Below are 14,989 nucleotides of genomic sequence, written 5' to 3'. Positions count from 1 at the left end.
TCTATCTATCTATCTATCTATCTATCTTTTTGTTTTCTTACATTGGACTACTTATCTATCACCTGTAGATCTGGTTGTGATTTGCTTTCTTGCCCAAAGACACTTCAGAGAACCTTGTGAAGAGTCACCCCACTCTCTTGCCTGTATGCTAAATATGAAGGAACCGCTAGGAGAAGGTTTTCTTAGCTTAACATAAAACCTGGAAACAGGGGAAACAGCTAGCCTGGCTCAGTCCAAAGTTAACCTACTCCACCTACCAGCCCCAAAAACAACAAGTTAAAGTTTTACAGGGGTATGTGTCAGACTATTTCTTGAAGGTTGCTTGCCAGCTGGTCCCAAGACTGGCTAGCTGTTTCCCCATTTCCAGGCTTTGTGCTAAGCGAAGTGAGCTGGTTGCTGGCTGTAGCTTCATATTAACTGTAAAGTGCGGTACCGATGTTATCATCTACAGTAGCCTAACTTTCAGCAAGAAAGCCAGTTAGTGTATTTCTCAAAATAACTTTTTCTTTTCTATCTGTTATTCAGAATAATTTTAACCTCCAGAGTCAAGAAAACGGGTGTGAACTTGTTGCATTCAGCTGTGTCTCATACGTGTTACTTGGATACAACAGAGAGAGCAACAGTGACTGAGAGGTTTTCAGTCTAAATAAATGGGAAGAAGTGGGAATCTGACACTAGAAAAGTTGTTGGGTGCAGCCCTAATTCTCAAAGTGAATTTCTGGAAGTCCAATTTGTGCTCACGGGCCATGTGATGCAACAAGTAACAGGTACATTTCAATCTTGCAAATTTGTGTCTTTTTGTTGTTGAATTGTTCTTCAGCTGTCTTCAAGGAGAACACAATATGCAGTTGCACAAAAAGAGATGATACACATACAGAGCTTACAGTATCAGGATATACTGTAGCTAGATTTTACCTACACCTACAGGAAGTCCAGCCTCATTAAGCTCTTACTTTGTATTTGCAGTAGTGGAGTTGTAATTCCCACCAGTGTCACTGCTTGTTCGTCAGGGTCAGCATTCAGGGACTGTGAGTCAGTCAAGGCCACCTGTTAGTAGTAGCCACTGAAGAGTTATTTGTTTCCTCCATTATGCTGTAAAGGTCCCCACAGAGGCCAAGGAGAAACACTCAGCCATCTAGAGTCTGAGAGTAGCTTCCTGGTTGCCTAACAAAATATCTGCCCTCACCATAATAAATTGTTGTTATTATTAATTGGTTTAGTTGAGACTGTGGGAAGCAAAGGATTGTATGATTTAAAGCTGGAATTTGAATATATGAAACATGTCTTTCAGCCCATGGATACATGCACTGGCTCATCAGTCATTTTATAGTTTACTTGGTAAGGCTGGGCGGTATTATGTTCCATAACATTATTCGTTTTTTTATACCGTCACCTATATACCAATCTGAATGAATCATTTTAAAAACATACTTCTATACAGGGTATGTACAATACCTAAATAGTTTAATTAAAAGTATGCTGTATGCTTCATGTGTTGTGGCCTTCACAGTCATCAGACCTTTTGGAGTGACATGGAGGAATGGCATTCGTCCCTCCAGTTAAAATTCTTGGAGAATCAATTTCAAGAAGAATTGAAGCTGTTCCTACTTTTACACGTTAGTTTTTTTTTTAATCTGTCACCAGCTTATCGATATGGTTAGGTCAATTCTACCAGAAAATGAATAATGTGCACCTAATACTTGCTCACTGATTTGCAACACATCCCACAATGGCTTAATTCTATAAAATTCTGGAAAATGTCAGAGAATTGTGGGAACATAATTTAGTCACAAGAACGATCACAATTTCATTACAAAATAGCTGTCAAATGTCTTGTTTTGTAAAAAGAAACTGTCCAAAAAGGACATTCAATTTACAAGCGCAGCTAATATGTATATTTCAGAAGCTAGAGTCATTAAATGTTTGGCATTTTTGCTTTGTTTTGGTCTTTCTTTCTCCTCTCTGTCTGTAACATAACTGCATGTTGTACCAACTGTACTGACACAATAGTGTTAAGCTGCATTTTGACGCCTTGCTGAGATCTGCTCTCTGTGGACGCCTTCACTGTCTTTCAGCCAACCATGAAAAAGGAGCACAAAAAAGGATGACAACAACCAAAAGCTCTACATAATGCCTGCTCTCTGTGGATGCGGGAGCAAATTAGGCATTTGACAGTGTTTGAGCCATGTATGGCTATGCCTGTTCAGAGACAGACAGGCAGTTGAACTGACAGCCCTTGGAGATCAGAGAATGAAGACCCAAGCAGCCCTTAACACCTGTCAGAGAACCCAAGCTAAAGGCAGTATGTAATGGAGCTAGTATTTAGCCTAAGGCTGAGGTTAACTGGAATTCAGGAAGTTGTATGCACTATGCTGTGAAGGTTAAAGAGCTAAGTGATGAAACTCCTCTGGGTATTGAGTCCGTAGAACAGTGGTGACATTTTTGGGAAGGAAAGGAGAAGAAAACGACAGGAGGCTTAATCAGTGTGGGAGAGAGGATATGCAGGAGAGGGAAACAGAGCAAAGAGAGAAAGTGATGAGGAGGTGGCCTATGTTGAAAAAAAGCCAAGAACTTGTCCCTATTGCTAACTGGCCACGTTGAGATGATGGATAGCCTAGTCTACAGGAGACCATTAACAAAGAGACGGCGTCTGTGTGGGTCTGATTTGGAAAGCCTCTGCATACTGGAACATTTTCTGTGGGTCCTATGAAGTGATTCCACCAATAATGCTGAATTCCTCTTTGTACCTTAATCTAGATTATTTTCTCTTCAGGGATTTTTTTCTCATATACTTACCTTAGCTTTGGCTGTATCATACGGTGCATCCAAGCAGTCTTTAATGCTAATAAAATGTGACAACTTGCAGAGACTTGAAACCTTGAGATGGATCAGTCAACATGGAGAATATTTGGTTGTATTTATCAAGTTCAGTTATTGTTGTGAGCAGGTACTGTTTTGGCAACGCTTACTTCTAGGTGCGTTCAGTAAAGCTTTGACATCAGAGATTTACATAATCTACTAATCTGCTGAAAAACATGACAACCTTAAGACATTTTGTTAGAGAATTTAACCTGATGAAAGACAATTAATTCTCTCTATAATAACTATTATTTTTTAATCAATCAATCAGTTATTTAGACAATGAAATGTAACAATAAACAAGAAAATGCTCTTTATTTTCCCATGGTGACATTTTTCTAAAATTTGGAAAACCATAATTTACATCCTTGATACTAGGAAAGCCACATTCTTGTTTTCACATTGTGCATAACAATTTTCCTCAATTTAGCCTACCAAATTTCTCTCCCCTGCAAATCCTACTAAAGCTGTTTTTCTGGCCATTTGGGGCCAGATATATTCACTCCAAATATTGGAGCTCTGTTTTTGGTGTCCACCAACTCCTGGAAATAAATCTGCCGCTGTAGAAGCTAAATGCTCCACTGTGTTCAGCGGCTAGTCGCTAATGTCTGTCCGTTGTTTGGTGCTGGGCAGGTAGCATGCAGAGGGTAAGGGTTTTCAGAGGTTTTTTGCTGGAAAGAGTTGCCTGTTGCTGCCAAAAGCGACTAAAGCCGAAAGCAATGAGAGCGGTGCGAGTGAACCAGAACAGTAAAATGGTGAGTTCTGAAACCAAAACAGGACTGAGGACTGAAAGACGCATCATTGCATACAATTCTTCTCTCATTCAAATAGTCATGTGAATTACCCTTAATATAAAAATATTTAATACAGCTGTTGTATGTAAGGCAGGTCTAATACAAAAGTAAAAAGAGTCCTTTTTACCTTCTTGCTCCAACCTCTCCCAGAGCATTACTGAGCAGCACTCCTGGTGTCTCTCTATCTCCCTCTTTTCTTCTCACACACAGAAAATCAATGTATTTCATCTTCACACCTGTTCATGGCCGCTGTGTCCCTTTCTCCTAACAAACCTGCCAGATTCAGTTAGAGATAGATGAAGAGGGCAGAGGGGAGTCCCGGGCCCCATCACCAATAAACACTCCTGTCTGGGACAGAGAAAAATAGGGGCCCAGCAGGAAGGAGGAATAAATTAGGGATGGAAAGAGGAAGAAAGAAGACAAGCCCAAAGCAGGTAAAGCTTCTAAAGTAAGGGAGGGTTGATGAGGCAGACTGACAGACTTTAAACCACCACAGATATGAAAGAAAGTGGTGTGAGGTCTTCTATAGAGTGACTGTTTGATAGGCACTTACACTACAGTATTATTAAACATCCCTGCAAGGGCCTCTCAGGAGAAAATACATAGCCAGATCAGATAACTGTACTAGAAGTAATACAGTCATAAAAGGGAAATGAATAGAAGCTTTTCATTTTGTTTTTGGACTGATTTTATGTAAGGTAAAGAGAGTAGCTGGCAGGGAAGTGAATGAAGGGTTAGAGAGTCTTTGGCTGTGTTTAAAAGCACTCTGCTTTTCACTCATTCAATATCCCCCACATAATAAATACTCAATATTTGACTCTATATTTTAAAATGGGCGGATGCATCTAGTGGATATTGAGAAGTGACAATTACAAACATAGCCTTCTATTTTCATTTTCAATTTATTATAGCAGAGGGCGTTTCAGCACCATGGACAGCATCAGCCTTTGCATTGCAGCAGGCTGCTGAACCAAGCAGGGCCATGTTCAGTGTGCCGATAAGTCTGCCCTGGATCACAGGTGCTTTAACTCAGCCGGCTCTTGATCTGCTGGACCCAAAAATATTTGTTTTTGACACATTAATGAGGAAACCACATTGTGCAGATCCAGGCACAACTTCTATTTAATTTAATCATCCCATATGTCCATGTAAGCCAAAAGCTCAAATCCAATCTTATTAAAATGGCTAGAACTGTGGCCAAGCCTGTAGTACAGAGTTTATCATTACTGATGATCGAGTGGTTTCTAGCAACTTCTCCATCAACACTGTTTCATCATATGGCCAAAACCTGTTTGACTGTACCAGATAATGTCTTTTTTGTCACGGCAGCATCCCTCTGGCACTCAGCAACTGCAGGGTGAGCTTTTGTGGTCACACAAGTGAATGTGGCCACTGGACAGTTATCCTGTCTACCATCAATCCCAAACAGCTCTAACAACAAATTCTACTGTAGGACTGACTAATATTTGCTCCAGACCAAAACAAATGTTCAAAACAGCAACAATTTCTTTCTGTTAAAATCGTTCCAGGCAAGAGATACATAATCTAGATCTGGATCTACTTGTAGGTGTTTATAATTGAGTTGAAGGCATAAAACCAACTATAATATATATTATACACACATCACATTTCCTATCTTAGATCTCTAAACAGAACCAGCAAGCAGCGTATTTGTTTGACACCATGTCCTCCGTATGTTTTCCATGATATGCATGAGATGGCTATTGACATGGTTATTACATGGTATAATGACAAATACAACCATGTATGTAACGCATGGCCAGATTAAGTATATCTGGATGTCCCTGACAAATGAGGTTACTGGACAATTAGCACACTGACTCATGTCTGTACTGTCTGGCAACACAAAATTAGCTGTTGGCCACTGTTCATCCTGGGGATGATCTATTTGAGGTCCAGCACATGGGATAAACCCAGCTTTTCGGACGATAACATAATGAAAAATGGCTCCCTGCCTCTAGTTCCAGCCACTGCTCGGGCTGATACATCAAGTTGTTTTTAATAGGCCGACACCGTCCTACACTTGCACACTTGAGGGAATCCAATGTGAGTGGCATCTTTGCTGTGGTAACTTGTTTGAAGATTACAGTGCTAACAGTGGTGATTTGTACTGTTCCTCTGTGTACCTCCCATTGTCTTTCCCGCCTGGGGCCGGTGATGTGCTCTCCTCCCTGCAGAGTGACGGGATCCCAGTGGAACTGAGCTATCAGCTTCTGTATTAAGTGTAGACACAAAAACATGTAGACACACTCATGTAGTCACACAGATTGTGGGTGCAATGAATATTGACCCCTGATTTCCACCAAGTGTGGAACAGCCACTCCGGAACGGCGGTGGAGTCAATAGGTTTCCATTATAGTCAATGTGTGTATTTTCACTGACTGCGTTTCACGGCTGCGTTTCACAGCTGCATTTCACGGCTGCGTTTCACGGCTGCGTTTCACGGCTGCGTTTCACGGCTGCGTTTCACGGTTGCGTTCCGACTCCGTCATTGCTCCGGCGAGCCACAGCCCTCCGGTGCTGATACGCAGAGCTTCTACTTTTGCCGGATGTTGGAGAGCTCAAGGCAGATTGTGCAGAACAGGAAATCAAGCACAGTAACAAAATAAAACATCTGGTTAATTTTCAAAACAAAATAAACCGTGCTCACAACAGGTCCTGGTTCCTTGCACTACACCTTGAAAAGGTCATAGTGGGCAGAGATAGGCCTGAAGTCAACAGGTCAGAGGTTTTGTGGTTCTGTTTATAGAAACTGTACCCTGTTATATTGCGCAATCACATGTGAATTTGTGAGATCTCGTGTGTCCCTGTGACTTCAGCTGTCAGTCATTGCCACAACCGTTCCACAACTAATTCAGACCTGGTGGGTATTGAAGGATGGCGGAGCACGCAGCCAACACGCATCAGAGCCGATCTGCAGTTGGCTGGAAATCAGGATTGACTCTCCTATGCTCTCCCTCTCTGTCTCTTGCACACACTCCTTAAAATAAATGTTTCAGGCACAGGCCTAAATCAGTGGAAATAACAAGAACAAAAAAATTACACACCATTGCTCACCCACCTGACTCTGACACTGGAGTCTATGACTAGCCTTGTTGACTGAACGCCTACATCCCATTGAAGACCCATGGTGTATTAACCTGAGCATAAACTTTGAGAGTAGCGGCTGCTTCCAAGAAGCAATGACCGCCACATTTACATTTGCTGGGATCTCGAGGAATTAAAAAAGACTTTTTAGGATATTGTTTAAGGACGCTTGAATGTCCTTTTGATCGACACGTTGCAACAGTGAAGCTATGACCTTTTTGTTGCTGGGAAAGTCTTTGGAAACTCAAGGCCACCCGCCACTTTTAGTAATCACCGTATAAAAGTGTAACCTTCATAATTAAACCATCTCTGTGGAGAGGCAAATTTTTGCAAGCAGCACGTTTGAACATATAGAAGGAGCTGAATGAGTCAAAATGAAATCTTTGTTAGATTAATGTGATAGACTGCAGGAGCAGCCCAAGTTACAAAGATTGAACCAAAACTTCCATTACCTGATTGGAGCAAGCTTTTTATTTGATTAGGATGAGATCTCTTATAATGGGAACTTAGCCCAACACTTAACTATGACTAAGACTAGATGTCTTTCTGGTCACATTCAGGGGTCTTCTTCTTCTAGTGGTTGTTGTTGGGTGAGCAGGTTGGAATGACATTTTCTGAGGCTCAACCTATTGTGTGGGTGACAGGAAAAGCACTTATCAGGAACATTTTCGGCCCACTGCGTGGATGTGATGGCTGATGACAGTCTTTATTTGGTTGGAATGCAAAAGGTATGTCTGTGTGTAAATGTGTCATAAAAGTCATCCAGATTCGGAGTTGTTTCTTATAATCAGTACTTTTATCCAGTCTGATTATTGTTCATTTTATATTAAATATATTATTTCTTATCCCAATAGACAAAAGCTACTTAAAATGAAAAATGAAAAGAGAATATAAACTTAAAGTCCTGAACAGTTTTGGTTATTTCACTTAAAGGTGCTCTAAGCGATGTTTGGTGACGGCACTTCTTGTTGACGTTCAAAGTATTTTCCAACAAAACGAGGCTAGCCTGCCCCTCCCTCCTCCTCATCCCATCCCCTCCCCTTCCCTTCTACGCTTCCGTGCACTAACCCTCCAATCCCCATCCCCAAGTCCTTCTTGTCGGTTATTGGCTGTAACACTTGAAGGCTGTTTGTTATGTTTGGTGGTGCAGGTTGGCACAGATTGTTGTTGTTGCCGTTTGTAGACCCTGGGTTGTCTACACAGACTGTGTTTTTTTATTGTGTGTTCTGGGGACAGGCAGCTCGCGGATAGTGGGAAGATGATTGCTGTATGTGACAAAAAATATTGTAGCCTTAAAAACGCGTGACATCGCTTAGAGCACCTTTGAGATTTCTCTTTTTGTGTTTGTGTCTGTACTTTTCTCACTTGGTTTGAAGTGGGCGAGGCCCAGCTGGAAAAATATGGTGTGCACATCCGTGCACCAATCACCAATCATTATAGCAACATTCAAATCAAAATGTGATGACAGTTAGTGTGTTGTTTCCATTCCACCCCCACCCAGACCTGATGAAGCAGATGAGTTTCTGACTGTTAAACTCTTGAGAAGTAATAACTAAGGATAAAAAAGTTTTTTTGTGGGGAATTTTAACTTTGATTGCTGCTCATTTATTAATGAATATAGTTATAATAATATAAGATAACAATGTTGTAGAAAAATACTTTGAAAAAACTAAATGATTAGTTGTCAGAGATTGAGCATAAATGTTTACATAATTTACTTTAAGTGGAATGAAGATGTTTTGCTTTAAAGAGGCAGGCCGTGAGTTTTGAGGGAACAGAGGGGCTGAGACAGCCTGACTATGAGTCCCAAGTATAAGTCAAGCTCAAATAACATTTTTAAATGTCGTGCCCCCAGCTTTCTAACAAAGGCTTTCAATTAAAAGTCTCCAAGCTGAACCCACGTAACCATGTTGACATACTAGGTGTCATCATTATCAGACTTGACAAAGCTCATCAGAGCCACATAACACATCATACAGTTTACAGGCGGAGTAGTACTGTACTTCCATGACAATTAAACTATACTTAATGTATAAACATGGATGATTTTTGGAAACATTATTTTAAGGTACAAAAGAATCTTTGGTGTGGCTTTAATATGCACTTGCTGATAATAGATTTGGGTAATTCAGTTTTGACAAAAGTCATAAGGAACATTCCTGTAATCGCCACCAAAATCTAATAAGGTAGATGGTGTGTACTTGTCCCAACATCTATCTATCAACCATATTTCATGGACGTGTGAAAACAGAGAAACAGCCTATCATTAGAAACTGAGAAGGAACTGGATTCTTACTTCTCCTTGTTGATGCTGCAGCAAAGGCTAACACACAAAGCCAGCCACCAGTCCTCATTCTCAACACCAACATATGGTAGCAAACAAGGGCCTTGGGCATTTTCAATTGGTTGCTGGCTCACTGACATCATTTCATTCTGTTGATGCCAGCATCCCACACGCTGGAGTTTCACACTTGGGCTGTAATCACTTTGATGATCTGGAGGCTTGACCTTTGCAGACTCATGTAGCATGACACCATGCTATTCGGTTTTCCCAGAAACTAATTTAATTCCTAAACAAGTTACAGTACAGATACATGTTTGGATGAGTCATCGGAACGCATTTACCTGAGAAACACAGCTAGTTTTGGTTTGTTTTGGCCAGAACGTATTTATTTATTAGGGTTAATATGGACAGCTCAGTAGAGTATACAAGGAATATTTATTACACTTTAATATTCATAATTTAATTTAATTGTCATTGTAAAATGAGAATGTTGTACTCTAGATGGAACTATTCTTTCCTCGCCTAGTGAAGAAGATTGCAGTTTGAAAAATGGAAAAAGACATACATAAAAAAATAGAAAAACAAGGACATGACCTCTGCATCCTCAGTGGTGGTTATGGCCATCTGCCTAATGAATATACAGTTTCAGAATTGTCAAAAATGCATTTTTATAATGAAACTGTCCTGAATAGAAGAAAGATATTTTACTCATTATTCATTTTTATTATTCACTGTATGTATTGTTGAAACACAGTTCAATGGGATGAATATTGAGGATTGGACATGCAAATCTATACATAGGAGGAATTTGCCTGGGACAAAATTCAGAGCAGTGACAAAATAAATCTCGAAGAATGCTTTATGCTACAAGGCTTTCGAAAGTAATTAAAGTCTGTGTTGGGTGGACTTTGCTCTTTTTAGAGGCTGAATAGTCATTGTGTGATATTCTCTCTGCTTTTCTTTTAACAAATAACTCTGCACTTGACTACCATTCTTGATCTCAGCCTTTGTCCCTCATTCATATTCTTCATTTTTTCATTGCCTCAGCCCTGCTCTTCACTCTCTCCCTGCGAGTTGTTAACTGTGTGCCCTGACTGTGCCTGGGCCCCCGAGGCAGCGGGGCTACAGACAGATGGCAGCACAGTTGTAAAGCCAGGGGGGTAAAGTGAGGAGGTTAGCTGGCGTGGCAGCGGGTAAGGAGGTGGTCTATTCAAGGGCACATTGTCAATTGCCTGCTTGGAAGAAGCAGGGTGGCTTTAGGAACCAAGGCACCGTGTGGCCTGGTAAAGATGATGGGAGTCAAGGGTCGATCTGATGTTATTTATAGCTGGGATGAGACCACGGAAGCACACACACAGTGTGTTGAGCAAGAAAGGTTGCACAGTTAGATTTATTTTTGTGTAACTAGCCACAGGTTTGGTTCAGTGGGGCCTGTGGCAGGGACAGTGTAGTGACACGATTTGACAGCCATGCTATACGAGTTGCTGTGATGCTTTGTGAGGCTTTATTGACACACAGCCCTGCTTTAGGCAAAATGCTAATGCTGGCATGGCAACGTGCTCACAATGACAATGCTAAGAAGCTCATTTTTACCAGGTATAGTGTTTACCAGTAACAATTTAGTTTAGCATGTGAGCATGCTAACATTTGCTAATCAGCACTAAATACAAGTAGAGCTTAGGCTGATGGGAATGTCATGACTTTTGTAGGTAGTTGGTCATAAACAGTGTGGAAATTGTTAAACTATCCTACCAAAGGCTAAAAACATTCCTATTTTGGACTCTGTGCTCGTGGTGATTAATGTGTGTCGTCTCTTATAAGTAAAGAACTCTAAAATAATTATCATATATTGAGAACAATTATTGTAGTCATAACATGAAGCAAGCTGAATAAAGCTTTGATGTGCGGAAGAGGGTATGTGTCCATATTTTTTGTTTATACAAAATACTTTATTTTATACATCAAGGCACTTTTGGAATTATTGATGACCATTGTACAGAGGGCAAAATGATCGTACCAGTACTTAAACAATCAGAAATCTGGCAATGTTAATGATGGCGCTAGAAGAAAGTAAAAGGATCCTCAAAGTTCATAGTTACAGTTACAGTTCATCCTGAATTTAGCTGCCGACAAGAATAATAGTATTTTCTGAATCATTTGACAACCCTCCGAGGCGTTTCTACTGCAGAGATCTGAGTGCTGATTGTGTGAGGTTTAAACACCTGCTTGCAAAATAAGATGATGAATACTGAATGTTCAATGTACTTGTAATGCATTCGAAAAGTGCAAACATCGTTGACTTAATTTGAGTCCCAGTAAACTACTAGATTAATACTGTAGTAGTGTTGTTTTATTCTAATGTATCTTTTAATACTACAGAGAGAGCTTTAAAAACATAAACCCACACATTAGATCCAACTTTCAGAACAAGGCCTTGCCTCAGACAGCTTTACTGCTGAAACTATGCCATTGATATTATCCCATCCCTCCATGTGAATCCCTTTAATTGCAAAATCTGAAAAGGCCACATACAGATTCAGAGTTGTATTCATTGCTCACTAACATTCTTTGCCTTTGTGATTGTCAGTGTTTCAACAGTTTGCCCACCTGAGGCACTTGGGAATGGGTTGTGCTCAGTGTGTACATGTGGTAAGAGATCGTGTGCTCATGAATGTGCTGACAAGCTGGTTAAGTGGGGTGTGGTCCCTGGTGGCACACAAGCACACTCTGATGTAGCCTTCTTGCCAAGTCACATTATCATATTGCCTACTTTATTCCACTCTTAAATCATTTTGGAAATCACAATGCACTAATGCAGAATAGAGTGTAGCATTCAAAGTTTATATTTGCCTGCACCCCTGAGCTTGTTTATGAATTATATTTATTTTCTATTGGGAATTTAATCTTTTAACTTGTGTAAAGCCGCCATCACCTGATTGGAATTACAATGTGTGGAGACTTGCGTTGGAGAGGACTATGGGCATAGAGCAAATGGCTATTGGTCTACTGCATCACGTGACGCATGGATTTAATACATCCTATTTGCGTTAGCATATTAATTAGAATCGCACATCATCGCCACATGGTGAGTGTAGTTCATTCATGCTTATGTGACACACATGTTGATACATCCTAATCCGGCGGATGAAAGAAATCTCCATGTGCATGCATCTGTTTTCACCTATTTCCTGTGCTTCTGTTCTTTTATCTTAACAACCACCCCTTCTATGAAAAATGAAGAGTTACTTGATATGCATCATAAATAGCTGCTTCATGATAGCTGCCTCATGATTGGACGAGCCCAGATTCTCCTTCATGCTCTTCCGTATAGCAACAGCCCCCTCCTATCCCTCCTTCTCCTCTCTTCTCCCTGGAATCCCCTTTCCCTCCTCCTCCCCCCGCCTATCTCTTTTCCGTTTTCTAAAATGCAGACCGATCTCGTCCTCCATGTGGCTTCACCCCCTACCCACAATGCACCGGGTGACTATACTGGCTTGAGAAGTGACAGGCAGTTGTCTGTTCAGGGGGCTCTTCTGCTCTCCTCTAAGCTACAGACTGACTTGCTCCTCCCGCTGGCTCCCACTGCTGCGGCAGCATCTGGATGTGGATGTGGTAGCTATGGCAACAGCAGCGGGCCTGACCCCACCTCCTCTCCCTTTTCTTTTTTCTCCACACACACTCTGCCTCTCAAACAGACCCAACGCCTCTACCCCTCCTGCTCCCCCTCTTCTTCTCTAAAGCTTTTTTCTCTGCACGACTGGGTGCATTTCCTTCAAGCTTGACCTGGATTCTGTGTGTGTGACAGTAGTGATGATGACACTGTGTGAGGGGTGTGCATGGTCAACTGACCTGTTTCAAGGAACTCTTAGGGTCAAATATTAACTTGAAATTAACTCCTTTCATCTCATATATTCTACTTTACTTCTCCTCCTGTTTCTGACATTCCTTTTCCATTTCTTTATTTTTCTTTTCCTTTAATCTCCTCGTTTCTCCCACCCTTTTTCTTCTAGCCACTGCATTTGCTTTCCTCTTCTCTCTTTTTTCTCATCTCCTCTCCTCTTCTTTCTCGGATATCCTTTCCTTGTTTTAAACTTCCATTTCTTATAGCCACAAGCATTTATTTTATTTTCTCTCCTGTCTTTGTTTCTTCTCTCCTTTCCTCTTAATTACTGTTTTTTTTCCTCTCCTTTCCTTGTTTCTCCTCTTCTGCTCTTCTCTTTTCCCCAAGCACCACCACCATCCTCTTTCTGCTCCAGACCCATGTGCTTCAGGGAAAAAGGAAAGGAATGCAAAAAAGCATGAAAAGAAGTCAGCTGTATTCTCTCCTCCATCACCGAATACTCCACATCACACCCTGAGCCCCTCTACACCCCCCTTCCCAATCCCTTCCTCTCCCCAACCTCCCCCATCATAAATACTTGCCTCCTCCTCAGCTGAATATTTCAACAAAGATATCAGCCTCCTTAAGGCAAAAACAGCTGCATTTGTGTCACATTGACGCATGTAGCTCTTACATGCATGGAATGTATTGTACATTTCCTATTTCTTGGCTCTCATTGTGACTACAACCCAGCAGCAATGTTCACACATGGATCTGTAGACCCCCACTTTGCCTTATGAGTCACAGCCTTCCTTTAATGAAATACTCATTTCCTTTAAAGAAAGAAATGGCTCTCTGTGCAGGGATGGCAGCACAGAAGATGGGGACATCTCATCTATAAATTAATATCATGGATGCATACTCATGCATAGACTCATAGAAGATCAGCAAGCACTTTGGGAGCTAAGTGGGATTCCAAAAAAGAAAAAGATGAAAAGTACTTGCCTGTATGCAACACATAACATGAACATGACAACATGTGGTTCAGTCATCCTCAGACATAAGATCAGTGTAGACATAAACACACACATATCATCATGGCTTTGGGGGATGAAATTATAAAAATACAAGGCATGCTGCTCATGATTCTGCCTGTTTTATGGCATTATGGAACATATGGATATTTGCAACTCTTGAGAACACTGATCACTTGGGGAGCCATGTCTTGTGAGAGCTAGGACAGAGAACATGTACTGCACGTGTAGCAGAGGAGTGGTATATTAGAAACAAAAAAGGTTGGCACAATAAAACAATAAAACAATTAGCCCTCTAATGCGGTTTCTGGGAAAGCACATGGCTCACACACCTGTTGTTTTCCAGGGAAATGCATCTTTTGTAGCGTCATGAGGCTGTCTGTGTCTGTGTGCTCCCATGTTCCCTCCAAATTTGGACTGTGCGAGATATTTATTTAGATACGTGACGTATGGCCCAGTCGGTGGGGGGGGGATTCACAGGGAAATAACAGTTGTAATGGAGTGTGCCTTGATCAAATTATTCTTTCTAATTCAATCTGTTCACAGCACTTGGAGTCCATCATGGTTTATTCAGTAAGGTGAGCATACTAATTGTGCTCTGGTTTCTCTCCCTCCCTCTCTCTCTGTCTCCTCTCACCTACTTTTGCACTTTTTTTTCTTTCTTACCTGTGTCCTGACCTCCATACTTCCTTTGTCCTTCGCCCTCCCTTTGCCTTCACTCCCTGCTTTTGTTCCTTCTCCACTACATACCCACTCCCACTCTTTCCTTACCATATTTCATCCTCCTGCATCTCTTGGACTTCTTTTCTAACTCCACTGTCACTGCAGTAGAGTTGATGGACCAGCAGATGGTGCTGAGGACTGGTTGTCTGGTGTCCGGGGTCCACACTCCACCCATCCGACGTAACAGCAAGCTGGCCACCCTGGGACGCATCTTCAAGCCCTGGAAGTGGAGGAAAAAGAAAAATGAGAAGCTAAAGCAGAGTTCCACAGGTACAGTGCTGGATGGGTGGGTGAAGTGATGGTAGAGGGTTGCTGTAGATTCACACACACACACACACACACACACACGCACATACACACACACACA

General features: G+C 41.4%; 1 protein-coding gene and 1 long non-coding RNA gene across 2 annotated transcripts in view; one reads left to right on the top strand and one right to left on the bottom strand.

Moving 5' to 3' along the window:
* The window catches only part of phactr3a (phosphatase and actin regulator 3a), a gene marked incomplete at its 5' end in the record, with an annotated part of 32,773 nt that overhangs the window by 3,782 nt on the left and 14,002 nt on the right, over nt 1-14,989 (top strand). Inside the window, 1 exon segment of the mRNA XM_032519752.1 lies at nt 14,728-14,892. Coding sequence (XP_032375643.1) covers nt 14,728-14,892 — 165 coding nt within the window.
* The window catches only part of LOC116691871 (uncharacterized), a 9,958-nt gene continuing 1,407 nt past the window's right edge, over nt 6,439-14,989 (bottom strand). Inside the window, exons 2-3 of the long non-coding RNA XR_004332574.1 lie at nt 12,725-12,729; nt 6,439-6,598 (exon numbers count right to left, since the gene is read on the bottom strand). This is a non-coding gene — a long non-coding RNA (uncharacterized LOC116691871). The remainder of the gene's footprint in view (nt 6,599-12,724; nt 12,730-14,989) is intronic.

Source organism: Etheostoma spectabile, chromosome 7 (genome assembly GCF_008692095.1).
Source record: "Etheostoma spectabile isolate EspeVRDwgs_2016 chromosome 7, UIUC_Espe_1.0, whole genome shotgun sequence".
NCBI lineage: Eukaryota > Metazoa > Chordata > Actinopteri > Perciformes > Percidae > Etheostoma > Etheostoma spectabile.
Note: the sequence above shows the minus strand (reverse complement) of the source record. Positions and strands in the feature narration are given on the sequence as shown.